This window comes from Mycteria americana, chromosome 2 (assembly GCF_035582795.1).
Source record: "Mycteria americana isolate JAX WOST 10 ecotype Jacksonville Zoo and Gardens chromosome 2, USCA_MyAme_1.0, whole genome shotgun sequence".
Lineage (NCBI taxonomy): Eukaryota > Metazoa > Chordata > Aves > Ciconiiformes > Ciconiidae > Mycteria > Mycteria americana.
In genome coordinates, this window is record NC_134366.1 from 133,138,024 (window position 1) to 133,165,470 (window position 27,447).

The window sequence follows — 27,447 nt, forward strand, 5'->3', positions numbered from 1 at the left end:
AGAGAAAATGACGGGGGTTTTTTTTGTCCCATGTGAGAAATGAACACAAAGGACAACAAATGCCAGTGACAGAAATACAAAAAAACTCCAAACAATTTCAGTACCAAGTAGCTGATAAAATATCAGTGCGCTCTCTGTTCTTGCTGGCACAGTGGCCAGAAAGAACCTAGCAAGGTATGATGGAGTTGCTTCAAGAGGCTCCAACTTGCTGCTGCAAGACATAACATTTCCAGATAAAGATGGGTACGGTAGCTCTCATGCAAGAAAGGCCAAACCAGAAGCCTATTCTTTGCTAGCTGGAAGAAGCTCAAATGATATCAAAATACACGGCAATTTATATTAGCTAGAGAACCAAGTCTTGGTATTTTAACAGTACTAAGATGGGGTGTTTCAATTGCTTAAGCAACAGAATAGGTCTTTTTATTTGTTAAACTAAACTGATAAAAATTTGTCTGGTGGGAGAACACCCAGATTTTAAGAAAGAAGTGGAAAAAAAAGGGGGGGGGGGCTTACAGAGGGTCATCAAGTCATACTTATGGCAGGTGAGAATAAAGATATTATTTCCATGAGACTGAAATGTAGAAGTTGTTGAGCTGATGGAAGTGGAGGAGTCACTCCTCTAACAATAATATCAGACGTGAGCAATTAACTTGAAGCAGCAGGTGAAGCGGTTATATACTTAAAACCACACAAAGCTTGGATGTACAATTGTCATAATTGACCTTATTCTCATGACTTACAGAAGCAAAACTTCTAGGAAATGAGCATGCACACAGACATCTTCATGGGAAGTTCACACCATGACTTTCAAGCTCTAGTTACGGATGTCTGAATTCACGGGATAAATTTTAAGAAGCCTGAAAAGAGCTACTTAACAGAAAGTATATTGCCAGTAGCTTAAACCCACTGTACAAAAGTGTGCACTTTTACTGCAATATTAAATCAAATTAAAAATACAAGAGAAAGCATATATTAGAATAACAACAAGCTGTCGAATTGCACAGTAACAATTCAGTGCAGCCCTCTGGATCAGACCCTAGAACTCTGTGGGTGCCCTCTTAACTAAAAACGTGCCACAACTGAGAAAAAACGGTGAAAGACTTTCCTTGGTAAAAAATGAAACGGGCATGTAAATTCATAGTCCCCAAAATCCTTCTGGCTCTTCAGGGCATTCATGAAAAGACAGAGCCCTCTACTGGCCTCTGATTTTTTTCCCCCTCCAAGTCCTTTTAGCATTAGAGATCCAAGTGTCAGTGCTAAAAGTTATTCTGTCATACGAAGATTTCTTGGTCTAAATCTGTTAGGATGGAGTGCAATTTAGGTTCCAAAAGCCATTGTTACACCTGCATAAAACTATTCCTGTAAGAGAAGATTAGGATCTTATCAGAATAGCAAGCAGATCTGTGTCAGTTCAGTCCTGTAGAAAACATCACATACGAGAGATACTTTTCTTTTGCTAAAATAATTGAAAATCTTTGCTGTTGATGCAAATATTTCCAACAGATTCAGGTACTAAGATTTCAGAAAATTATGGGAAGCAGGTAGAAAGGCACTTGCCTTTCCCCTAGTACAGAATTCATACGTATTTGATCCCCTTTATTTACTTTAGTTGAAGACTATCCCCTTGCAAAAATAGAGCGTGCATTGTGTTATTTGCTCCCTGCAAATACAAAGACACCAGACCCACCCAGCCTGGGTGGCGTTCAGATGAGAGGAATGCAAACTTGATGCATTCTTAACTCTACCAAGAAGTATATCCCTTTGGAAGAAGAATGTGTGGTTTTAAAAGGTAAAAGCCAAGTCTGTGTAGTTTCATGTCAGTCTATTGCCCGAACAGAATTATCATAGATTAGCACAATGCTTGTTGTGCTTTCATTTAGGTCATACCACTTAATTTAGAAGAATTCCTGTAACTTGGAGTCATTTCACTTCAGATGTGTGACGAGTAAAGGGTCACCAAGTCTAGGCCCACAGCAGAGGTGATGGCACCCACTCCAGTTCATCCGACCCAAGTGCAAAGCCCTCCCACAGCCCCTTCCTGCCTGCCTGTTCTTTCACCGCTTCCGTACCCACCCATGGCCCCAGGTCAAACTTCCATCCTCACTCAAACATCCCCAGGTCAAACATCCCCCAGGTCAAACATCCCCACTGCGGTGGGAGTGCAGCCCTTTCCCTGGGGATGAGAAATTCTCCTCTTTGCCTGACAGAGACTCCTAGAATGCCATTAAGCAACCGAGTTAGGGTCCAGACCAAGTTAAAACAGTGCTGTGCAGCGTTCTCCTGAAAACCAGTTTAATTATTGTAGCACAACAAGTGAACTGACGTTTGGAGTTGGAGACCATGACCGAAAATCCCTCAGACATTAGACTAGTGTGCGGGATGTCTGTGTGTCAACAGACGAGAAGTCTACTCAGGACAGTCTTACTATTGTACAACAAAAGAAATGCGCAAATGGCTCTTAGGCATGCACAACTTGAACTGAACTTACAGTATTTTTAACAATTTCAGCTTGCATTTATGAACAGCATATGGACAACATGACCACCTGAAAGAAGAAAATGAAAACAAGAACGTGTAGAACACAATATATGTGAGGAGCTGATCCAACAGACAAAAGGGAGCCATAAATTGGGTTTATGTTGTTGAGGAGCAGGATGCCACTGTGGGCTGTTTAGTTTTTGTACACCGTGTTACGCTTGTTACCTATCACACTGCTCTGAATAAGGAAACCTGCAAAAATGCCAGCCCCGGGGCAGGTTCTGCGGCCCAAAGCTGAGCCCTGGTCAGAGGTGAGGCTGGAGGCTGCCACTGGGACCAGTGTTGGTGGCCAGTGGATGCCTTCTCCAGGTCCAAGCACGGGCCAAGTCTTTGGTGTGATACCAGTATAACATGGCAGCACTCAGAGCCTGGAAGAAGCACTGCTAGCGACCCAGCTCTTACACCATACTGCAGCGATAGCTCAAGTGGGAGAAAGGCAAGCTTGAGAGCCGCATGTAAATGGCTGAGAGCATAGAGTAGACATTAGCCTACAACTCAATCCTCAGGCCTCCCAAAGGATACAATCGTTTTTAACAAGCCAGATACCAACCGTTAACATATTTACTCAACTTCTGAAATTTCCTTTGTTGTCCAAGTGTCACCATACTTGTGTTTTTGCCTTTCGCGTGCCTTAACACAACCCACAGTGAAGTGCAATTTTGATGTTTTCCTAACCGGTGTACTTGAAAAAGAATTTTCAGTGCAGCAAAGTTCCCAAACTGGCCATAGCAATCAGCTAGTCACACGAAACAGCAGCTAGACGCATGCTATGCTTTCCTCAGGCAAGTCTGCTGCTTGGGCTGTCCAGGTTGCTGCACAGACAGTGTCATCAAAAGCAGTTGGGAAAACATCAACGTCACTGATAAATGCAAACATCAAGGCCGCCATTGCCAGGATGACACGCGATTTCATTGTGCATCCAGTCTTGCACATATTGGTAGGGGTGGCTTCACTAAGAGTGGCACATTATTAGAAAAAGGGCTAGTAATCGTAGAGTTTGGCAGGACACTAGAAAATCATGGAAACAAGAGACTCCAGTGGAATGAAGTAACACAATTAGGAAGAGTCTTGAAGATGATGGAAGGAAAGCTTCTTCCGATCCAAGGAAAAATACTATATGGGGGATTTCTAAGCAATCATTTTCCATCACACAAATCCACCAACTTTCAGAATAAAACACATATGAAAGCAGTGGAGATGTTGAATTATATTTATCATGAACTTGGCTGGACCTGTCAATAACGATAATTTCTCAGGCAGAAAGTCCTGCACACACGATGGACATAGCACAGCTGAAGCAGCCTGACTTGCATTTCTGGAAAAAGAAAAAAAAAAAAATCTTGTGCACAAAGAAACAATAAATACCCAACAGAAAGGTAAGATACAGGAAAACACCCTCACAGACCAGTATTTTCAGAGAGTTTATTTATAGAATTGTTATTTCAATTTGGCACACAATCAGAAAATGCTAATGCAATTTGGTGGGACAACAGGAAAAATGACGGAGTGTTGCTGGCCCTTTGAGGAGAAAAAAGAAATGTGAATTACAAATAAAGAACAATCAGGGTTGAAAACAATATTATCTGAAAGCAGGCTCTATCAGCTGTAGACCTTAAAAAAACCTGAAAGACTTAGAACCGAGACACTGGGATGATGTTTCCAAGTCCTCTAGTAACATAGACTGAAGCTGCCAGAGGCGAGTTTAACATAACCCAGGTTGTTTGCTCTACTGGCAGAAGCTGAGCTCTTCAGACCTTAGCTTAATTTACTGTTCGTGTTTTATCTGGCTTGCTTCTGCTCACATTGAATTCAGTGGGAATGCTGCTACTGACTTCAGCAAAATCAGGCCTTTCACAGAGGGCCAATGGAGCCTCTTTCGTAAGCAACGAAGCTCTGCACCCAGAGGAACAGAAATGTCGAATGCTTGTAACGTTACACTGAAGAGCTCTTTTCTTCTCCTTTTTAACAGTTTAACTTCTCCTTAGTCCATTTGCATCTTTTCTGCATGTCCAGTACCACCTATCACATGAATCTCTCTTCAAGATGCCTTTATTTTGTGGGCAGCTATCACACTTTTGATAGGATCAGTGCCTTAGACCTCGGTCCCAAACACTCACAGCCTGAGGATAAACTGGATAGTTTGCTGCTGCGGCTCTTTTGTTCTGGGATTGTTTCCACCTCCAATCTCTCATTTTTCTTGTCCACATGGACTAAGAAAGGAACAAGGATCAGGAAGGAACAGAAAAATGAGGAACAGCAGAGGGAAAAGTGGCTGCTAATTGCTGGCTCCAGAGGGAGCCTCAGAAGAAAACTGGATGAGCACTTCTGAACCCCTCTCAGAAGAGCTGAAAGAGCTGGTGTGGCATCTGCAAACCATGAAGTATAAGGCTTCAACAGCTTCTTGATACGACCTGTGAGCGGCACAACCTGCTTGTGGGGTGGGAAGACACTCACAGCAGGTGCTAGCACTTCATTATAAGAGCTGCCATACAGAAGGTGTGGTTCAAAAGTCAAGCAATCTTTTGAGTCCTCGGAGTTACTACAGTCGTCTCAGCAAGTACATTACAGTGAAGTGGATATAGCACAGTTTTATCATTGAGGATAGCAGGTCAGAAGACAGACTGTGAATGACATTTCGGCAAAGTCAAATCTGTAATTGTTTGTGTGAAAGGGCCTAAATCTCTACAACAAAGCATTGAAGAGAGGCTCAGTGCGAATGGCCTGACAGGAAGCCATCCATCCAGGCTCTCCTTGGTTAGAGGCAGCCTCCCCACCCACATCCTGCTTGGGCTTAAAATCACGCAGGCATTTATTTATCTGTGATCCATTAAATCTTTACTGTATGGTTATCTAACCCCTGAAGGACAAGAGAAATAAAACCATCAATGTAATTTAAATCAAGAAATGGAAATAAGTGTTCTCTGTTACAATTTCTCCAGCACAGCCATCTGCTTCTTTCCTCTCCACTTCTCTAGTTTACTTTAGAAAACAGATTCACAAAGGGGTTGGGCATAACTGGGGAGACAGTAGCCTACAAAAGCAGTTTTGCCATCAGAGAAACTGCAACTGGAACAACACCCGTGAGACAACGAAGCAGCCAGCCTCGGCTGGCATAACACAGACAAGGCCCAGCACAACACTCAGTCACTTCCCCCTGCACTGCTCCGGGGCGTGCGGGCTCCTTGTTTTACGCTATTAAACCAAGAGTATACAGTATTGCACCGCTGTTGTACAACTCCAACAGAGGAGAGGATGCTACAAAGATGTTGGGGTACATTTGTTTATAAACAAAAAAGCAGAGATGAACTCCAGTGCTGACTCCCCTCCATGCCCCTCATCTCCAACCACTGGCCATTTAAAAAAAAAAACCAAACAAAACCTGACACTTGAAGCCAATTAGAAAATCTGTCCACTCTAATGACCCCAAAGTAAAAGCAAATACAAAAAATAACATCACTAGATGACTTTGCAGCCTCACCTATATGGTTAATTCACCATCCGAGTAAGCCATCTCTGCTAAATATCTTCGTTATTATGTGCTCTGTAGATCAGAACAAACAGCTCTTATACAAGTCCATCTGTAAAAGTCTGGCTAAACTTGAAGCTCAAAGTTAAACTTGAAAACAGTTAAGTACAATATACAATCCTTTTATTTCTGTGTCCATTTATTTAGAAAGCATTCATTCAAGGAATGAAAGTTAGGACTCTTGGTAGAGTACGAGGTATCATCTATGCTACCATCCACTCTTTTTAGCAGAATGAAAAGAGAAAATATATACAGCTTTAGAATAATTTCACTTGCAATTACCTTAATCATAATAGCCACTCAAAAAATCCACAATTGGAAAACGAAGGCTAAAGCAATACATTCTCTTACTTCACTTGTTTGGAGCTAGAATGATACTGTGAATTTCTTTTAATTAAAATTTTTAGAAAAGACATACTTTTGTAGGACCCACCTAAACTGTGCAATTGTTTTAAATAGCATTCCTAAAAATGGTATGACAGTTTCATGTGGAAAAGGCTAGAATTTAAAGAACAAAGTTCTAGCCTAGCAGTGAGACATGGGTACAGTATGATTACCTACCACTCTGGGCATAAGCTTAAGTCACACCCACACAGCTGAGACCAAACAAATATTTAAGCCAGAATAGCAAAATGTTTTAGAATGGAGTGTAAACATAGTCAAAGAAATAGGATATACTGAGTGTTAACACTATATAAACAAATATCGAAGTGGACTGGCACGTGTGCACTAAGCAAGCACTTTTGAGTACTTGCTGGTCTGCGCAAGAGTTACATTTATTGTAAAATGGCATCAAAAACTGATATTCAACAGGTGCTTACCTATTTTCATATCAAAGCAGCTCCTCTTTAAACTGGACTGGGAGATGCCAAGCACCACCTTAGGCCTCAGCTGTGGTAAGGCTGTACGAGCTCAGACTATACCAGAAGTCATTCACTGGGCATCTCACTCTCACCTTTTCTTCATTTCACAAGTAGTGAGATTGGGCCAATAAAGGTCCACTGTGAAAGGTACCGAACACTGTGATCCATTGCAACAAAGCAATTTAGGATATAAATGGGTCTAAACAAGGATCTGTCTTCCTAATGAAAGACTAGGTATTTTAGCCAGCATACGGGAGGAAGGAAAGGAGGGCTGAAGCTCTTCTTTGTATCTTATCTTCCTAAGCAAAAATCATTTAGGCAAATATTTCTGCTTACTGCTCCATACCTTCAACTAAGATGCTAGTAAGTATGTAACATCTTATTTTTCATTTCTCATACAGAAGCTAAGTCTGATCACAGCTCATGCAAGGAAGTGATAAAATTGTACCCAAAATAAAAGCAGGCACATTTTCACAAGGTAAGTTTACACATGATTTCAACCTGAATCTAAAACCACAACCTGCCACAGACTTTGTCTTAATTGCCTATTTAAATATTGTGCATTCAACCTCTGTGACACAATTAAGGTTTTCATACTAGGCTAACTATGGCTATTTCTCATATTTAAATTTTAATGTGTTCTTTAACTAATAAACAAAAGAGCGGCATTTTTTATTAGGCTTTATGTCATTTAAATCAGCCTGAAGGAAAAAAAGGTGCAGTCTTCTTGTAAAATATTACTAAAGCCTTGATAAATATCTGGATTTTTATTCTTCACTGAGGTTTGGAAGCTCAACAAGCTTTTCAAAATAGATCAGCCCGTTTTCAAAAAGGGCATATTCACTTATTTGTCATAGCATATAGTAGTTTATTAGATTTAAAAATTGGAAGTGAAGTTGCTTTGTGTATTATCTACATGTGTAAAAGCTATTTTCAAACAGCAGCAATAGTGTCACTTTTGGAAAAACAGTTATCTAAAAAAAACTACCCGTACCAAAAGGCTAGTAGGACTAAGTTCAGTCTACTTTGCCAGTAAGTTTACAAAATAAAAGTCTGTATCTGTAGTTATGCAACATCTGAGGAGGTCTTTTGGGAATGTGAACATTGGCTAGAAGTCAAAAGAGGTATCTAGACATGCTCCACTACTGACATAAGGAGAAAAACCTCTTTTTAATCAGAACAGCAGTATGATGAAAATTTATAATGAAAGTAATTAAGAATTTGGTTTAAACAGCCTAAGCTTATACTGAATCAACTTTGAACAGAAAACACCTGTATTAACTAAGAATTTTAGCTTTCTTGAGGCAAGATGGGAAGCTTATCTACTGATAATTCAAATAACAACAGGTACATTTTAACCTTCTGAAATCCTTCAGAGGGGTGCAGAGAACAATACAGATGGGTACATTTTTGCAGATAGAAGTCCACCTATTTTAGAGGTGCAACAAATCGTCATTTGATATCAAAGGACCCATGTTCTGTTCTGTGTATACTGGATTGACAAAGCACATTTTTCGGTAAAGTTTTGCAGACCCTGCTGTACTTCAAGCGCCACGTGTTCTTCAAACTTGCTTAAACAGATTGCAGTTCAAATGGTCTCTTTCTATGTAAATTTCCACAGACTAAGTAACCACAAGCTGTTTGGGATGGCTCAAGAGCTTTCTGCAGAAAAGAGCGCGCCTTAACCTAAAAAGACAGAAAGTTATTTCTGGGGCTGTAGAAAAATTGCTGGTTTATATCTCATGTTGTAAATGGAAACAACCAATCAACTTACTATTTCTGTTAAACTCATTCCATATGACTCTGTCCAACAGAAAAAAAAAAAACTAACAAAAAAAACAGGTACTGAAGGAAGAGGCTGCTTCTATAGGCACAAATACCAAATGATGAACAAGTCCTACATTAGAGAAAAAATCTAGCATGCATCTTCAACACTGTACGCAGAAATCAAGGACAAGAAGTAACTGTTAAAAACTATACAAGGAAACGTTGCCTTCTTTTAAAAAGGTATATAGAAATAATTACACTGATTAATAAAACACTGATATTCACAACCTATCTGAACTAAACTGGTTTACATCTTCAGGAAAAAAGTCAAAATAGTACAGAACATTTCTTTTTTTTTCACTTAAAAAGCAGAAGGAGTGCCACACCGTCAAAGATAAACGGTTGCTGCATATAAATTTGTGTCAGCCTTGTGCTTTCTGTTCAGGGGATACAGAACACAGGGTCATGTTTCCTGCTAAATTGTTTAGAGAGTTATCAGATGCCTACACAAATCAACCTTTTTTCCTACCTAATTCATTATGGAGTTGCTACAACTACAGTAACAAGATGTAAAAGGTTCCAAGAAGTTCCTGTGAGAACTACTTAGGTTATTTTATGAATCAATTTGGATTTTTCTTTAGTTCACCTATGTTCACAAATATGTACTGTATGTGCACCTTGAGTATAAGAACTGCATGAAAACAGTCTGAAAAAAAAAAAACCATGGAAACTGAGGTGTGAGGCAGTCAGTCCCCTTCCTACTTCGATTTTTTTTTTTTTTTAAATACCACCACTGAAGAAACCCAATGCATGATATAGTCCCCAAACCCACACCAAACTGCTTTGCTTTGCTATGCATCTTTCCCAGCAGGTTTTCACACCTCTTTCTTCAGACAGAGCATTTGGAGGCTACAAAAGCATGACTTGTACTTCTCCATCAATCAAGTTTATTTGTGTGATGTTTTTTCCAGATCTGGAAGTTTTTCAATTAGTGCTTTATGGTTCATGTTGATACTGGCTATAAGTCCCCCCTCATTGCCATCTGAGCCAGTGTAACTAATTTCTTCACCAGTCAGGGTAGTCATATGGCCACCCAATGCTCTCAACACTGCATTTCCAGCACATATGTCCCACTTCTTAATGTAGGTGACATGGATATACACATCAGCTTCTTCTTGATTCTTTTCAGCCACATCAAGGAGCGCCAACACTTTATAACCTAGAAGAAATGGGCAGAAATAAAAAAAAAAGTTAAACTAAGTTTTCCTATTCATCACAAAGGATAAATCTACAAATAAGTGTTAATAATATGCACATGCAAGATTTAAGAAAGTGATGTCATTAATTATATCATGCCATCCAGTATAATGGCAGAGGCACCAATAAACTTTGTCTGCCCTCTGACCTGTAGAGAAAATTTGAAAAAGGAACCCCCTCTGCCCCAAGATTTTTCCACTGCACCCCAGTTAAAGCCTTGGTATTTGGGACACATTATTTTTAGGCAGCCTTTACCAATATGCTACATAGACTTATCTAGAGACACATTAAAAGAACAATACCAGAAACTCGAATATAGTTTTGCTCTTACGTTCGCTCATTTATTTCTCAATCTCTGTATTATGCTGAAGTCTACCTTTTTTTTCCTTGCTTTTTATTACAACAGAAGAAAGATGCATATACCACTCTTTAATAAAGCAACTCAGCCCAGGGCATCATACATTATGCAGTATAAAGTTATTGCTCAAAATAGTATTCTTTCTTTTATGGAATTTTTTCAATTTTTCAACCGTTCAACCGATATCCTTGTTTCATTAAATGGTTCCTTTCTTTATCCTCTTATATAGAGTCAAGCCCTGGAGAAGATCTACTGTAATCAGTTACACTTTCACTTCCTTTATCATAAGAAAACTCGTTTAGATTCATTGTCAAGAACCTATGCAAGATCTTCTTGACTAAACAACCTGTAAGGGAGCTCTAGCTTTCCATATTAAAGACACAGAAAGATACATTTCCATAAAATTCAAATTTTGCACAGCTTTTCTGAGACTTTAAAACAGCTTTTGCTTCACAGTAGTGCCTTACCTATTTGCATTCTGTCAGTAACACGCACAAGGATATTGTGTAAGATCACAAAAAGTAAGCTAAAACCTCTTTGGACTGAATATAAGGCAGATAAAAATGGACTTTAGTGACACTGGTTTTCTCTTTTGACATGAATGCAAGAAATAGTACCAAATTTTAATGGCTTTTTCTTAAAACATTGATTAATTAAATGTACTACTAGTTAACTAACAACCAACAGATTGTCTTCCATGATTCTGTGTTTGGTCACACAACCCTTTTTCCTCCACAGAGGCATCGGTGCCTTCAGTGAACACACATCAGTGCGTTCAATGAAAGAACCACAACAACATTGCTGGTCCAGGCTTAGATTCACCGATATACTAATTTGTGAATAGCCTGAAGCCTATACTAAGTTTGCATGTAGGTTTCTACACACAGGAAAAACTGTCTCTATTGTCAAGTGCTTGCTTTTAGGGATGTGAAGAACAAAAGTAAGAGGAAAAAAAGAGGAGATGCCTCAGTTATATCCTTTTGTCTAATAACAGCTATCCCTTTAAATCATTCGGAAGCAATAAAATGGATAGGATGCTTAAAGAACCAAACCTGCTCCACCAGCGGGAATTATCACAGTCTTATTTCCAAATGTCTGCCGTGCAACCTGCTCAACTTTTCCTGCATGGGAGCGGGATACAATAATCCTTGGAGTTTTCTCATTATAGGAGGAACGAGCTTTTACATTTGACCCGCCATCCACCATTGCCCAGGCTACAAGAGAAACACAAATTCTGCTAAGATTTAAAAAAGACAATCTCTGAAGTGTAAAGATAAAAGGATACTTATCTGAGAAAATGCAATTGATGTGTCTGACTTAATTTCCCTCCCTACTGTAAAACAGAAAGTTAGGGCTGACAGAAGGGGTGCATGCCCACATGTGCACACAAGCAGAAGAGAAAGCCGCCACCCAGACATACACTTCTGTGCATACGGCATTATCCCATGCCTGACTATTCTTGTGCAATACTTCCAAAAAAACAAAGTAAGAGGGAAAAATCCCAAGTAGTAATATTTAGAACTTGCAATTGGAGAGCCACCAAAGTTAAAAGGATGACTCTGAGTCAGAAATAGACCCAATATTTCCTCAAACAACATTTTTATAAGAACAAAAAGCCACACTACCCTTCAAAGCTGATAGCAAAAATGTTATTGAACCATTTTGTTCAGAAGGATAGTAATGCTAAGGAAGGAAACAGCTCAGCAGGATAGTAATACTAAGGAAAACATTTGATGGTGTGTTTTGGAGGACTGGATTCAGAATACACAACCTCCCACTTGTTTCATCGTGAGGTTCAAAGCCAAGCTTGGTAGGTGGCATCCCCTAACCATTAATTTGACATTTACTTAGCAGACTAACCAGCAATTTCATCTCAGTAGAGGGCCAGATTGTATGGCAACAGACCGAGTAATGTGTAATAACAACGCTGACTGCCCTTTATTGCTTTGTATTTGTGTGGTAGTATCAGGAACAATCCTACTCACAACATATTGGTATTTCCAGCTTGGGAAATGAATACTCTTCATGCAGAATGACAGAACTCATTGTATCTCATCTGATGCCACATCTGAACATTTCACACTTTGCTATTATTAAAGGAGATAAATTCTCAAAATTACAGTGCTAAAAAAAATTTCTTCAGATAGATGTTGATACTTAGAAAAGTATGTTCCAAAAAACCCCAAGATTTTTAAAGCATATTGGAATATAGCACATACTTAAATGACTGGAAATTAAGTTTATATTTAAAGAAAGTAAAATATTTAGCACAAAATATTGAGCATTCAGTGGGAAAAAAAACAGAACAAATAAAAAAATACATTTATTCAGCCTTAGTTTCTGCGCCAGAGCTACTGCATAACTTCACAACTCTAGAGGTCAGTATTGCCTAAGGAAAAATGAGAACAGAAATTCTTATTTCAAATATATAGTATGCAAGATGCAAATACTAAAACTACTTTGAAGCTTTCAGAAGTGCATACACATTGCCAAACCTGCAGCCATCCTCACTGATGTATCATTAATACTAAAGAATTAATTAGTTCAGGGTTGTGGCATTAAAAGCATGTCAGATAATCAATGAGGCTATGCCTATGCTAGACAGTCTTACCTGTTACATACAAGCAGTTGCCATTAAGATCTTTAATCTATCTTTGTTATTCATATTGAATAAACACCAGCTCCTGGGTATAATATCATGGACCCAAGTTCTTCTGCTGAATGAGCAAAGTACTCTTCTGCTAAAGACTAACAGCATACATAAGACTGGTCAGTATGCGTAGGTTTCACTTTCTTTGGTTTGCTATAAGCACTCCTATTGAAGGGATGTTAATTCTTAAACATATTTTCAGTTAGTTTGTTTTAAATGCATCATTTTTATGTTAAACAAGGGCTGCATTTTCCTTTGTGGTTTTATAGCACAGAACACATTTGTAGCTCTAATTCTGAGGTTTACAGCAGTGCTCTTTTGCCCCAGGTACTATTTTCTCATTTATACCTACAGATGTTCTCTCAAACAACAAATTTTAATTAACACCATGACTGAAGATAATGGAAATATGTGAATGCATAAAGGTACCTGTATATGCTGAGAACGGCTTGTGTATCACTCCTATTACTGGTTTACCATTTACAGCCACGCAAACCATTGTTGTGACATACTGTCGAAGATCCTCTGTGGGCAAAACGAGAAAATGAGCAAGTCTACAGCCAGATGCCAAGAACACAAAAAGAAGGCAGACCTCACATTATAGAAACATTGTTCTTTGAAGACTAGTCTACATTCTGCCTCTTACAATTATGTAACTTTGTGGTATCTTCAAATAACCTTGCAGTTTTCAAAAGACTTCTCAGTTTTCCAGCAATTTTCCTGTTCAGTAGAGGCTAACAGCTACAGCAGCATGTATTTTCATGGAAATCTGTGCCCCTATATTCTCCCTTCTCCATCTGACCTCCTACTCTCTATTGGTTCAAAGCTCATAATTCAAGTACCAAAGAACATTCACCTGAAAAGGTGATTGTATCAATGGAATATTGGGGGGAAAAAAAAAATATCCCCATTTTTCTGTTTGTTCTGCAGTACTTATCAGGAAGAATTTTAGTCGGATTGCCTTGAACTGCTTATGTGACATCTTAAAGCATTTGAAAAAGGGGAAGGTTGAATTATGCATGCTTTTTTGAAAAACTGTAACAAAAATGGTTTATATCAAGTTAAATAGGATATTCACTTAGGATATATCCCTTTAAATAAACAAACAAAAAATACTCTGAGATATTTAGTGTTGCCACAGTAATAACTGAAATAAAGAAATGTGTAATTCCAGCAGAATTCATGAAGGACAGTTACCATTTATTTTAGCAATTAATTAGTTGCAAGGAATACCAAAGTCATTTCAGAGTTGCTATACATAAAAGTAAATGCTACAGTCTGATAACTATAGAGATTTAATTATGCAATTTTTTCAATTAAATCACACTAGCTTTGACATAACACACTTTGACAAGAGATGCCATTTTAAATACTTACTATTTTGTCTCCAGTATAAAAGGCAGACATCAGAATTACACACATGATTTGTCAAGAAGAATCAGCTACCTGTGTATTCTTGTGTAGCATCTAAAGGATCGATCCAGACAGTAACACTTTCTGCTGGAACCTCTTTAGGCTGTATTTTTTGTTTTATGTCTTCAGGAATACTGCGATCCCAAGAGACTGTCTCCTGATCAGCTGTATCAACACGCTCTTCAGAGTTTATCTGTGATAAGACAACAAAGTAGTTGCATTAACTTATCAGATACAGTAACTGTGGTACGTGAGGAAGATTACAAGTTTGCTCATATCTTTTCTTTCTCCCCTCACCTCCAGCTAGAAGGGCATGAATTTGTCATTTTTCAGCAACTCACAAGCTCTTACTGTCATGCAACAAGCAATGGAAAACCACAATCCAAAATTTTACTGTGAACCACACCACAGCTGGACACTTTCTTTGGCTGCAGCTCTTCCTACTGAACGTTCTCACAGTATGAATGGGAGGTTTTTAAAATCAAAAGTTAAATGCAGTTGCTTCAAAGACTACAAGCAGAACATTTGACTTTGGAGAATCATGTGGTGTACAGATATAGTATGGGTCTAATATTCTGTTTATACAGATCACTAGATGCAGACTGAAATGTACAGATATTTTATCAACAAATATTTTGCAGACTGTGGTATGACTTGGGGGAGCAGGAATCCTAGTACATATTCCTGCTTCCGGCATTGAGTTACAACTAGCAATTTAAGCAGCTCAACTGGATGTAACCATTACACAACTGTCAGATGAATGTTATTTTATAAACAAGTTAATAACATTACATATCGGTCTCTATAGTAGGTTGGGCTAAGGAGCTAAGGTGGCCCATGAAGAACATTTATAAACAGCAGTCAAAGGTCACATTTAAGCCTATTGTCACTTGCTGCCTAGCTTAATGAATTTTATTCTGGACCAGAGGCCATTTCAGTATGCCAAACAGAGTTTGGTCCAGTAGCGGAGCACACAGCCCCAGTCTGCTGAATGGAAGAACATTCTGCAAAACCCAATACAATGTCATTGTGACTGCAGTAGGAAGATATTTTTGGATCACAAGAGATGCGGTTATCACAAAACACTGTATGTAAGGACCTCTCATGTTACAAAACATCACATAACCTGGCAGGGAGAACTACTGGGGAAATATGGATCAACCTGCTTTAACCCATCCATACCAGCTTACTACCACTGCAAACATGGTTTATAGAAGAGCTGTAATGCACCTGGACATAAGCAGTGCTAACAGGAATTTAGACAAATTAATCCCATTTACTTTTAGCACCTCAGTTACTTTAGGAGACTAGTATTTCTATGCTCCTTCTACTGCCAATAAAAAGGAAATCATTGCTACTGTATCTTTCAAGCTTCAGCCTGTGTGAACCCTTCAGAACGCATCGCTCCGCTAATTGCTCAGTAGGACAATGATACTTATGGCTTAGATGTGTCAGTTATATGTCTGAAGTTGAGTGTAACTAGTCTGGACTTTTAGGGCATTTCAGAATGTTAGGAACACGAGCTTTTTTTATTCTTCCTAACTTTAAAGGTGGCTTCCTCTAATGTAATTCTAAAGGGATGCCAAACTGACTAGCTCTGATATCCAGTCAAGGCAAAATAGTAGGCGCACATGGGATGCAATGTGTCTACAACCTAGAACCACTGATTTCCCTTTACTTGCTACACATGGAGTCAAGAGTGCTAGCTCAGATTCAGATATCTGACTGCTAGAGCCGATAAATCCCCGCTGACTAAAACAACTTGTTATTACAGATGTTTCAGGCAAGTAACATTGAAAGACAACAAAAATAAAGAAATGATCAGACTACATTTGAATGTTGCAGACTTTGTATCACCGGGATTTTTACATAATTCACATCATGACAAGAAGACATCACACATCTCAACTGTAACAGATTATTAAAAAAGGGTTAAGGGCCACTTTCTCCAAGAGAAATTTAAAAAAGAAAGCAAGCAAGCAGAAGTGCAGCAACTCCAGCCATACATCATAGCTGTCTTCTCACGTAAAACCAGTATTTGAAGCATTGTATGCCAAATACAGAGTTCTTGAAGTTGCCGTGACATTTACAAATTAAACATCTGTCACTGTACAATAAACCTGATGAATGTGTTTTCCCCTAGGGAAAACAGTCCTGCAAAGTCAAGATGACTAGTCCCACAGACTTGGCAGCCTCAACACAGCCCCGGGGCAGTTTAAGTTCCACTACAGCATATTACACACCACCATAAAAAAGACATTTCCTCAACAGAAGGAAGAGGCCTCCAAAAAGTTAAAGGGTTGGAACCAATCCTCAAAAGGAAGAATATCTTGTTAAACCTGTTGTTACAGTACACCAAAATTAAAAGACTGAAACTATCTGAAAGGTATTGTTTTCAGAGAAAGACCTCCTCCTACTAGTTCAAATTTTGTAGCGGTGGCCATGACACTGCAGCATTTATAATGCTTGTGAGAAGTCTCTCCCAACAGCTGTGATTAGTCTGCCAGAAAAAAAAAGAAAAAAGGGGGGGAAAGAAGGTATATAGTGATGAGGTTGCAGAGCCATCGGGGGGGAGGGATCAACTGGGTCACTCGTTCTTCCATTCATATGACCATTTACTCTGTAGCCTTGGCTGAATACTCCACAAGTCATAGTTCAAGTAGAAATTCATAGCCAGTCCACCACATGCAGTTATTAAATTTATTTATTGTTAGGAAGCTACGTTATAGGTTTTGCAAGACATAGGTGTCTGAAAGAGGATCACCAACCTGTTAACGCTGGGAACTGCCTCCCCCCGCCTTTTTTTTGTAAAAAAAAAAAAAAAAAAAAAAAAAGGCATGACAATATAGCCAGAGGATGTGCCTTTGTGTTAATACGATGCTCCATTCCTACATGTCATTCTCATTTGCTGGAAGCCTCCAGAGGCCATGACCCTACATTTCAAGCTTTTCTGTAGTGATATGGGTATGTAGTTGACTGAATTCCCAAGTCTTCACTCAGAAATTAGGAGCAGCTATAGTAGAAAGACAATCACAACACCAAATATTTCAGACAACAGAGTTTGTTCCAGCAAGACACTCTAAGTCAATTAAACTGCTATGTTAGTGTAAATAATTATAAAGTTTGCATGCTTGCTATCATATACATAACTTTGCCTACTCCTAAGAGTCAGATTTAGATAGCAACTCATCATGCAAGAACTTGAGACAGCAAGCAGAAGACAGAAATAAATAGTTATTTGGGGTTAGCCACCTAATAGCTGTAAGCTGTAAAAGACCATCTCAGGAAGTTCTGTAAGCTGCCCACCGACACCAAGCTTAACCACATTTCAGCAATCTTCCCCAGTTATGCTTGAGGGGAAAGTCCTCCTCACAAAAAATAACTGCATCAAACACAAAGATTTAATAAAATATATGTAAATCAGTGAACGGATTACTGCTGAAAGGTCAAAAAAAAAATTAATTTATAAATGACGCAGTCTGGCTGCATCTCGCCAGTACACAGCTTCCTCAAAATAAGTCTGTGAGGTGCAGGAATCCTGTAATGGACAAGGGATGCTGCTCATGGGAGCCAGCAGCAGAGGTCAAACAGCAACACCCTGGGATCAGCCCATGGTGTGCCATCCAAAACACCCAGGCGTTCCCAGCCTTTGGAAACCCATTGGACAGAAAACACTCTCTCCTGGCATGTTGGTGATTGGAATATAGATCTGCTCAGGGACATGGGAAGCAACTCAGGAGTGTACTACAAACACGTGTGGATAAATGCAGTGCTCTGAACAAACAGCCAACAGTCCTGACCACGTAAAGACTTCAGGGAACCTCACAGTGGCTCATTGTCCTGTGTTGGGCTACTCTCTACCAGCACTTCACGATGTCTATGTGGCAGCTCATCACCCAACAAACCTACTTGAATACTAGATAGCTGTCCGTGGCGAGGTGGACAAACTCAGGCTTTTTCCTGGTTTGAAAGAGTAGGAAACAGCTGTAGTTTTGCCTTTGAATTCACCCATTAAAGATAAATTAAACTGAAAAAAATATATGTTAAAAAAATTAAATAGAAGTTTCTGTTCAATTATTTTTTTTAAATAAACATCAGTACATGAAAATGCAATGTTTGTCTTAGAAAGTGTTTGGTAGTATGTGAATTTTATTTAGATTTATTACTCCCCCTCCCTCCCCACATCCTTATCCATTCCAATACTTACTTTGTATTTTAATATGCAATTAATCCAATATCTTGAAAAAAGATGAGGTAGCACAGCTCTTTATTCCTTAGAATGTCAATATCCCCATCTGACAATTAGGTCCTCTCAAATCCAAATCTCACTGCTGTTTTATTAGAATAGAAAACAAACCGAGAACACCACAAATACTATCACACCTGTATTATAAAGAAGAAATACTAATCAAGCTACTCAAGGTAAAAACAAAACAAAAACCCCCACAGTTTATGTAACAACAAAAGACAATATTCACTAGTCAGAATATGAATATAAGAGTATTCCATGTATTACATTTCAAGAACAGAGACTGGAACAGGTTGCCCAGAGAGGTGGTAGATGCCCCGGTCCTGGAAACATTCAAGGTCAGGTTGGACGGGGCTCTGAGCAACCTATCTAGCTGAAGATGTCCCTGATCGTTGTAGGGGGGGTTGGACTAGATGACCTTTACAGGTCCCTTCCAACCCAAACTATTCTATGATTCAATGGATAAGTCTATTGATTTGAATGGGACCATGAAAATGAAAAGCCTGGAGGGCTGGACAAAATAGCACGCACAGGGGAATGTTAGTAAAATATTAACAGATTTTTGACTTTGTTTTTCTGTTTTGTTAGGGCACTAACTCTGCAAGACATACACAGCCACTTGTGATTATGCAATGTAAGCATTACGCATACCCAAGATTCAAATTTAACCTTGCCATTTGTATTCATGTGACAGGAGATGGAGGAAAGGAGCAGTGGGACAGAAGTAAATAAGTAAATGCAAACATTTACAAACAATAAATCAACAATTATTCTGATACCTTCTTACCGGCTGACTGAGAGATGTCCCCTGTGGACAGTGGAAGATATTTTATCACTATATGCACCCTTTGGACTAATGTCCAGAGCAACCAGTAAGAGGATACCCACAACTACGCACCTTGAAAGGTGTACTGACCTACTAGGTGGCTGCACAGGACTGTACTTGATTTGCTGTTATTTGACTCTGCTTCAGAGGTGTCACAGGTCAGGGGAGAGCAGTTCAACCAGCAGCCTTTGGGCTTTCCCCTGCTTACAGGCCAAGCCTCACATCTCGCCCCTCCAACCACGGCCATCGCGCTGCTCCAAAGAGCGACGTACCCTTACACCCACTACATTACAAGCCAGACTGTTTTACCCTCCATTTGCTCAGCTTCTCTCTGTTTCTTCCCTCAAATGTATCAGAGGTGAAAGCTGTCTTATCTTCTCACAGCATCTGTACATACACAAATTGTGTGAAGGAGATCAGATGCCAAAACCTCTGAACGTAAACACCCACCTGACAAGTCAGGATGTATAAATATGCACAACAGGAAAGCACTCTCCAGGAGAGCAAGAAGCGGTCAAAGCACCTTATTTCCAATAACCGAGGAAAATATCTAACTTACCCTGGTTATGAAACAGGGCTCCAAAATCTGCTACAGAAGGAAGGACTTGCATTCACACCAAGACTTAGTTCACCTGCAGCCAGGACCACTCATGATCCCTCCCTTCCAACTTTTGAATTTGGGGGTGGCGAGTAGCAGTTTTCACCATGAACAAAAGCTGCTTCCTGAAAGCTTATGTTACTTGACACTGAAAAGAATGCAAACTCAGAAATCAAAATATCACTTCCTTTAAGTTTAAAATGCCTTTATTCTTGAAACAATTTGGATAGTAGCCTTGCCAGCAGAGTAAAAAATTCTAGTTTTATTCAATACACTGACGTTTTTAAAGCCAGCTGCTTCCTTTTGAAAGGGTTATTTTCCTCCTTAGATTACCAAAACATATTAGAAAGGAAAAAATGAGCTTTTACAGGTCATCTTCTTCATGCCTTTCAAAAAGGTTCCTCTTGCTAGGGTCCCATTTAGATAGAGTTTTAGCACAGTAGATTTTGTTATGAAAGGATAGAGAGGACCTTGCTGAATCACATGTTTCTCTATATAAACAGCTTGTTAAAAAGTAATGAAGTATAATAAAAATATAAAATATATTTGTATACAAATGTGTAAGGTATAAAAATATATTAATATATAAAATAATAAAAGGTATAAAACATGCTGGTCTCATGTTGCAATTCATTTGAAATGAAACCAACAAATACTTTTATAATAATGCCACAACACAGATAAAGAAGGTATGCATTTTTCAAGGCACAGAAGTTCTCCTCTACCATCAACTACATAATTTATTTTTAACAACAACGAGAAGTCACTTCATGCAGGAGCAAGATGACAGGATGTGCAAAGAATATGGACAAGCCTAAATGTCAAAAAGCTCGCTTAGTGCTTATCAAAACTCATTACATGGCTTCGGTCATTAAGCCAGCAGGAAGCAGAGTGAAATAAACAGATTTCATAAACGGTAAAGACGTATCGGACAACAACTCTGCTTCTACTGACTTATGATGAATAGAAGTTAGTGAAAACAACTAAAAATGCAAGAGAGAGAATCAGCATGGATCACAGAATTCACACAGTTTACACCAGTAATCTCTTGAAACAACTAGAGTTTAAAACCACTAAAAGTAAAAAAAAATCATTAGCTCACAAGTCGTTTCAGTAGATGGCAAAATTCTCCATTACAGTTTTGTACAGATGCAAGTCTAGCAAAGAGAAAAGGATGACTAGCTAGTCACAAGAGTTGCAACACTACTTCTCATTTTAAGAATAAGGCCAGATTAGAATCTACTAATGCAACTGTTGCATTGAAAGAACTGTTGCATTAGAAGTCCATGAATGCAACAATAATACCCAGAAAACTTTCACTGTGAGTGGCTACGCTACTAAGAAACCCAAATCTTCAGATGCTCAGCTGACTGATTAAACACCCCCGGTATACACACAAGCCAAATGAACTACTTGTAATTACATCTGAAAAGATAATCACAGAACTCATTACCATAAAGTTACAGGCTTTAACTTCATTTTAGGGAGAGAGCCAGCATAAGAAATTTAGCATCAGTTAAAACCCATATTAAAGAGACACATCTCCAGACAACACCTATTAATGAGATTTCAATTAACATTCACACTTCTTGCTTTACTTCTAAACCTGCTGGCAGTTGCTAAGATCATCCAGGTCAGAAGAACGTTAATTCTGTTAAAAAACCCAAGAGCTGAGGATGCCATCCTCCCAACATGAAGAGACAAGTTACTGAACTTACTCAGCAAAGCACTGAAATCCTTCTGAAGTTTAAGTAGCATTTTGGTTTTTAAACCTATTTCTTCAACATATCTATCTTTCCCACAGAATCGGTATCAGATGCAGAGCTTGCCATCTCAGATGAAATTCCAGTTTTCTAAGTATGATAGTTGGCACTGTGGTCAGAAGCTTGTAAACTCCTAGAAAGTACTTCAGGTAGCTTGATAAAAAGGAGCGCTTGGAGACATTAATCTTCCAAATGTGGAATTAATTTAGAAGAAAATCTGATTAAAAGTAGAACTGACATGTTCTTAACTTTCCATTTCAAACACTGACACCTGATTCCAGCATTATTATGCACAAACCTGAAATGAGGTATTTATCATCCATCTTGACTGGGAAAGAGAGAATAAAGTTTGGATTCAGGGCAGTGGCAAGACTGATAAAAAGATGCTTCAAGAGAAAGAGTGAGACAGAGGAAGACTTGATTTCCATCACAGACACAATAAAAAAAAAAAAAGAAGAAAAAAAAGAAAAAAAGGATATTTCTCTATTCAGTATTTACACTAGAAAACAGGACATACAGCTGGTGCAACTATAGAACATAAATCAACGCACTGGTCAAAAATAAGCCCAAAGAGCTGAAAATGAGAGTATAGGGCAGAATTCATTCTGGCACATAAGACTGAAGTCTGCATCCTGTGAAAATAATGTTAGTATGGTGCAGAAGCAAAACAGCAGAATTGTGTGGGTCACTTTAAAATTGGCTTTTTCATAGTTGGAGGCGAAAGGGACTTTGGACAAAGTACTAGTTTAAGGAACACATCTTCCTCTCTCAATCACTCCTGCCTTTGTAAGCAAGTAGGGCTGCTCCTTCAGACGTGCTGACACAGGCTGTTGGTAGGGCCATAATGTGAAGTGAACCACGGTATTCCTAAATCATCTTTATTTTACATTTTTACCTTGGATAAATTCAGATATCAAGCTCCTGACACTGACCTCTGGACAAACGGCGTTAGAAAAATGGAAGACCCTGATGAGTGGTGCTGAGAGAGAAGCTCTTTTACCAGGTAATGCTGCTGAAGCCCCGGTATCATGAGATATCTCTTCAAACAGAGAAGCTCTTCCAGGCAGAACAGACCACTGTTTCTAGCCAGTCTCTAACTGGATTTGGAAACACTGCTTCCCCAGTCCCCTCTACCCCCAGCAGCAGGGCTGGCCCGAGCACCTCCTTAATCCCCTCACCTGATTCCCATCCCCGTCCTTATCACACCACCGCTGTGCTAGCCCAAGGAATAAAGGGCTGCACAGAGAACCAACCAGGAAAGCAATGAAGCAATCCAGAAAAGATAAATTAAAAAAATGAAAAGGAGCAGAGGGGATGATTATAGCTGGATCAGAGCTTTAACTTGTTCTCAGCATGACAAATAGACGAGGACAACACACTGGTAGCGCAGGAGCAGTAAACACCTCAAGCCTGTAACTGCAGTTGAGAACTTTATCAAGAAAACCCACTGCATATATTTTAGCATGAAATGTATTTTAAAATCAACTGCACAAAGATACTTCACAGAAGATGCATGCAAATATTCATTGCTGTATGTTGAGTGTGATCAGACAACACTGGGTAATACTTGAGTTAGAAATAACTGACTTGCCCCTTCCTCCCCTATCTTTATCTTATCACGCCTATTTCTGAGGGATATAACAATACTCAACACCATTCAACCTACTACACAGTGATAAAACAGAATTGCTCTGCTCCTCTTCGGTCTTACCCAACCTAGCTGTAAGAAGTCTTGAACTGATGCAAAATGCATCTATTTATATCAAATAGAGCAGGTGATGTAAGCAGTGGAGTTCCTCTTCCTCTGTAGAGACAATACCTTTACCTAAAAGACAAAGGCAAAACATTTTCTGCATGTTTTTTTTTGTCTCTTCCTCCCTTCAGAATTTGAAAGGTTTTTTATAAATCACAACCATCAGGCCTGTAAGGCTCTTTCCAGATTTATTTCAGCTTCCACAAGTGAGAAGCCTAACTCTTCCATCTTTTCTTAATAATCACACCTTAAGAGAAGATCTGCTTCAGACAGACTGTTTGCACGCTTTCCCTTATTATGTCCAGCAGCACAATACAGGGAATCCAAGGCTGCTCACTGACTTAAGTTTGTTTCAGTCAAATGATTTCTCCCCCTTGTTATACTTAAACATCGGACAGCCATAGCTATTCTTAGAGGATAATTAATGGATCATTTCTTTTGCATTATAGGCATATTTTGGTACCCAATTTTTGTGCTTTTTTTCCTGGTTTGTTTTTTTCCTGGCTGCAGTGTTTGGCACCAATTTAAATGTTGAGGTATGCCTGTTCAGCTCAAGGACTCCACAATGTAAGTAAATCAGCATTTTGCATAGTTTACTCTTGGAATTCTTTCAGTTTTTGTTTGACAGCTTTTGTTAGCAGCATCTTCTCTAGCAAGAAGAGAAGAGGAGTTTTGTTCAACTTCAGCAATGTTTTTTGTTCTGGAGCATCCCTCTACACACGGGGATAAGGTCAGAGGTATAAAGTATGATGCTTGTTACAAGATGCAGTCTTATACTGCCTCACATGAAAGGTGTCTCAGGAAGTCCTCTGTAATCCTCATATTCACACTAAAACTGCAGCAGGCCTATGAAACAGTAACAGTTTCAGATGTGTTGTGCTGAAGGTACACATGAAGGATTTGCAGACTGAGATGAGACCTTGTCTTCACACCCGAGAAGTGTATAGTGCCACATGTATATAGGAAAACAAAGTTTTTATTTTTGTTTGGACAAATGTGTATGAATACATCCTCATCAGAGTAGAGACTTTAAGAGACAGCATGTCTTATCAGCAAATACAGCTTAGTGGATATCTCAACGCCGCATGAGATAAGCTGTTATTATCCAGATCATGTACTCAGAATACTAAGTATCCCAGAGCTCATCTGTCAGATTGAATAACTCTAAATCAGCTGAAAGTTTTGTCAAACAAACTTTTCCTAGTCATCCTCAATGATCAAGCTCAGTCAATCTAAGGGCGGTGGGAGAGGGAAAAAAGAAAAGAAAAAAGAAAAGAAAAGACATATGCCTGATTTTTTTCTAGTTCCACAGATGTATACACACATTTTTGTCTTCATACTGTGTTTGAGAATACATCTGCACTTTAGAAAGTACCATCTAATTTTAAAGACTAGCAGCACAAGTTGACTGTAAGGGAAAAAAGAAAGGAGTACCAAAGTTTTTTAAAAGTAGATGTTCAAAGTTAATGCCCTCCAAGATGAAGACGCATAAGTCAGACTGTCACTGCTATGCATCCCAGGCACCAGAGCAGAGTTTACACACGTGACCACAGACAAGGAACAGGCAATACAGTTCCCTGAGCTCTTCAAGCCCAAACTGAACACCCAGCCTTCTCTAGAAGCACGGACAACTCTTATATGTAAAATAATGAAGTCCCTCCATCTGCGGAAGGGGAGAAAGTATACAAGTTTCAGGCAGTGATACAGGTATGCTGTAATGCCAAGCTCTGTGCAGACACTGAAAAGCAAAAGAGAACAGGGAACAATACTACTTCTTTTTTTAACATAGCCCGCAAAGGTGGCTTGCCACTGACAGACAATCCAGCAATCTTCAGAACGTAATCTTCATAATCTTTCTATAGAGGAAGATTAATGACATATCAAGTTTATTTCAGATATTGAAGAATTTGGTGTTTCCTTTAGATTTCATATTCAATGGATTCTCTACAACACTTAAAAAAAAAAAACAAACGAAAACAAAACAACAAAACCAAGAAAACCCCACAGCACCGTGAGGAACTTCCAGAACAGCCACTCATTGAGTAGTAACTAAACTTAACCAAAAAATAAACTTAACTGCATTACTTTTTCTCTCAACCTGTCCAGGAAAAACATGCAATCATCACCTTTGAAATCCAAACTTAGGGTTTTCTTATCCATTTCAAATGACTGTAAAAAGCTAAGGAATTTAACATCAAGAGACTGAAGTCCCCATTTACTAAAGAGAAAGTGGAAACAAAGCTGACAACAACCAAAAAGCCTCAAAGTCTGGTTCTGGTTTGGGTGCAACCTCAAGTGTTAAGATACAGATTGCAGAGGCAAATGAGAGCAGAGGGAGGTGTACACCTCTGAAAGAAAAGTAAACTCACATTGCCCACGTAGGCAGTGATCCATAACATGACACGGCTGTTAGCTTACCTGCTGTCCCAAAGTCACAAGAGCTAAAAGCTCAGATATTGTAAGACTACGTTCCTAAATCTCAAATTCTCAATCCCTTCTCCTCGCTCCTGGCTCTCCCTATAACTTAAGGCAGGAAGGACAATTTAAGAAAATAACAGCATTGCTAATCTCAGCATCATAAACATAAGCAGAATTGGCGCTATGAAGTTACCTTTATCCTTAAGCAGCGAGAGCATAATTCACACTGTTTAGACTAGGTGTTTTTACCCCCTCACGTCCATATCACTTCAAACGTACAGTTTCACCCCGCACGGCTTCGCTTCGACATGATCCGACTCCTTCCCCTGCAACCCAACACCCACGGCAACAACTATGAGGTGGCGCTGCCACAAACTCAGCAACACGGGAAGGAAAAATGCAAAATAAGGGCACTGTTTGCCGTTGGCGGTTACAAAACGCAGCGGTGACACGTGTCGCCCCGCAACGGGCCGAGCCCTTGAGGCGCGGGAGCCCGGCGGTTCGCCTCAGGGCGTTAGGCGGCCGGTAACGAGCAGCCTAGCGCCGGAGCTCCGCACCGGGGGGGGCTCGGCCCCGGCCCCCGCAGCCCGCCCGCGCCCCACCTCACGGGCGGGAGGCCGGCACCCACCTGCACGGCGGGAAAGGCGCCCTTCAGCAGGTAGAACATCCTGCGGTTGGAGAGGAGGTCGCCGCTCGTCAGCTGCTCCTCGGCCCCCTCCCGCGTCTTCCCCTTCGCCTTGGCGTTGAGGACGTTGCCCTCGCGGACCCGCTTCACCTCCTCCCCGCCCCTGGCGGCGGCCAGCACGGACACGGCCAGCAGCTCCCGCAGGTCCACGGCGCCGGCGGGCGCGGAGCCGTGCGGGGTCTCGGGCCCGCCGGCCGCCGGCTCGCTCAGCATGAAGAAGGCGAAGCGGCCGGCCAGGAAGCCGGAGTAGAGGTGGTAGAGGACGCCCAGCCCCAGCAGGCAGAACACGGCCATGCCGAGCGGCGAGAGGCGGATCCCCATGGGGGCCATGGCCGCGGGGGGGGAGGCACGGCAGGGCGGGCGAGCAGCGGTGCCGGGCGCTCACCACAGCCCCATGGCGCCGCCGAGGCGCTCCGCTCCCTTCCCTCTGTGGCCGCAGCGGCGGAGCCGGCCCGGCTCCACGCTCTCCAGCGGGCCGGGAGGCAGGCAGCACCGTCTGTATCCGGGTCAGGCGGAGGCGGGGCCGCCGCTCGCACTGAGCATGTCCCACCGCCCCCTCGGCGCGCTGCCTCAGGCAGGGGAGCGGTCTTGTGCGCGGTGTGCCGCTGCGGCTGTCCCGGCGAGAGGCTGGGCGATCCCTTCGCTTCCTGCCGTGGGCATACCTGATAGCACACACCGCTCTTCGCTTGCTGGTTCTCCAGAAACGTGTGGGTTTGGGTTTGGTTTTTTTTTTGCTTCATCTCCTCCTAGGCAGCAGGTGTGTGAGGAGCACGCACCACCGGG

The 27,447-nt window shown here is 40.4% G+C and overlaps 1 protein-coding gene and 1 long non-coding RNA gene across 2 annotated transcripts; both read right to left on the minus strand.

The window, feature by feature from the left end:
- Positions 1-3,942: 3,942 nt before the first annotated feature.
- BPNT2 (3'(2'), 5'-bisphosphate nucleotidase 2) lies at positions 3,943-27,182 on the minus strand. Its single transcript, XM_075494697.1, has 5 exons — positions 26,608-27,182; positions 14,406-14,565; positions 13,389-13,484; positions 11,362-11,523; positions 3,943-9,913 (listed from the first exon to the last, which is right to left on the minus strand). Exons 1-5 carry the CDS (start codon positions 26,992-26,994, stop codon positions 9,642-9,644), a joined length of 1,077 nt encoding a protein of 358 aa, XP_075350812.1. The 5' UTR covers positions 26,995-27,182; the 3' UTR covers positions 3,943-9,641.
- On the minus strand, positions 19,161-26,593 carry LOC142406157 (uncharacterized). The gene is made up of 4 exons (XR_012774471.1): positions 24,347-26,593; positions 23,520-23,633; positions 20,007-20,193; positions 19,161-19,834 (listed from the first exon to the last, which is right to left on the minus strand). It is a non-coding gene; the product is annotated as an uncharacterized LOC142406157 (long non-coding RNA).
- Positions 27,183-27,447: the final 265 nt, after the last annotated feature.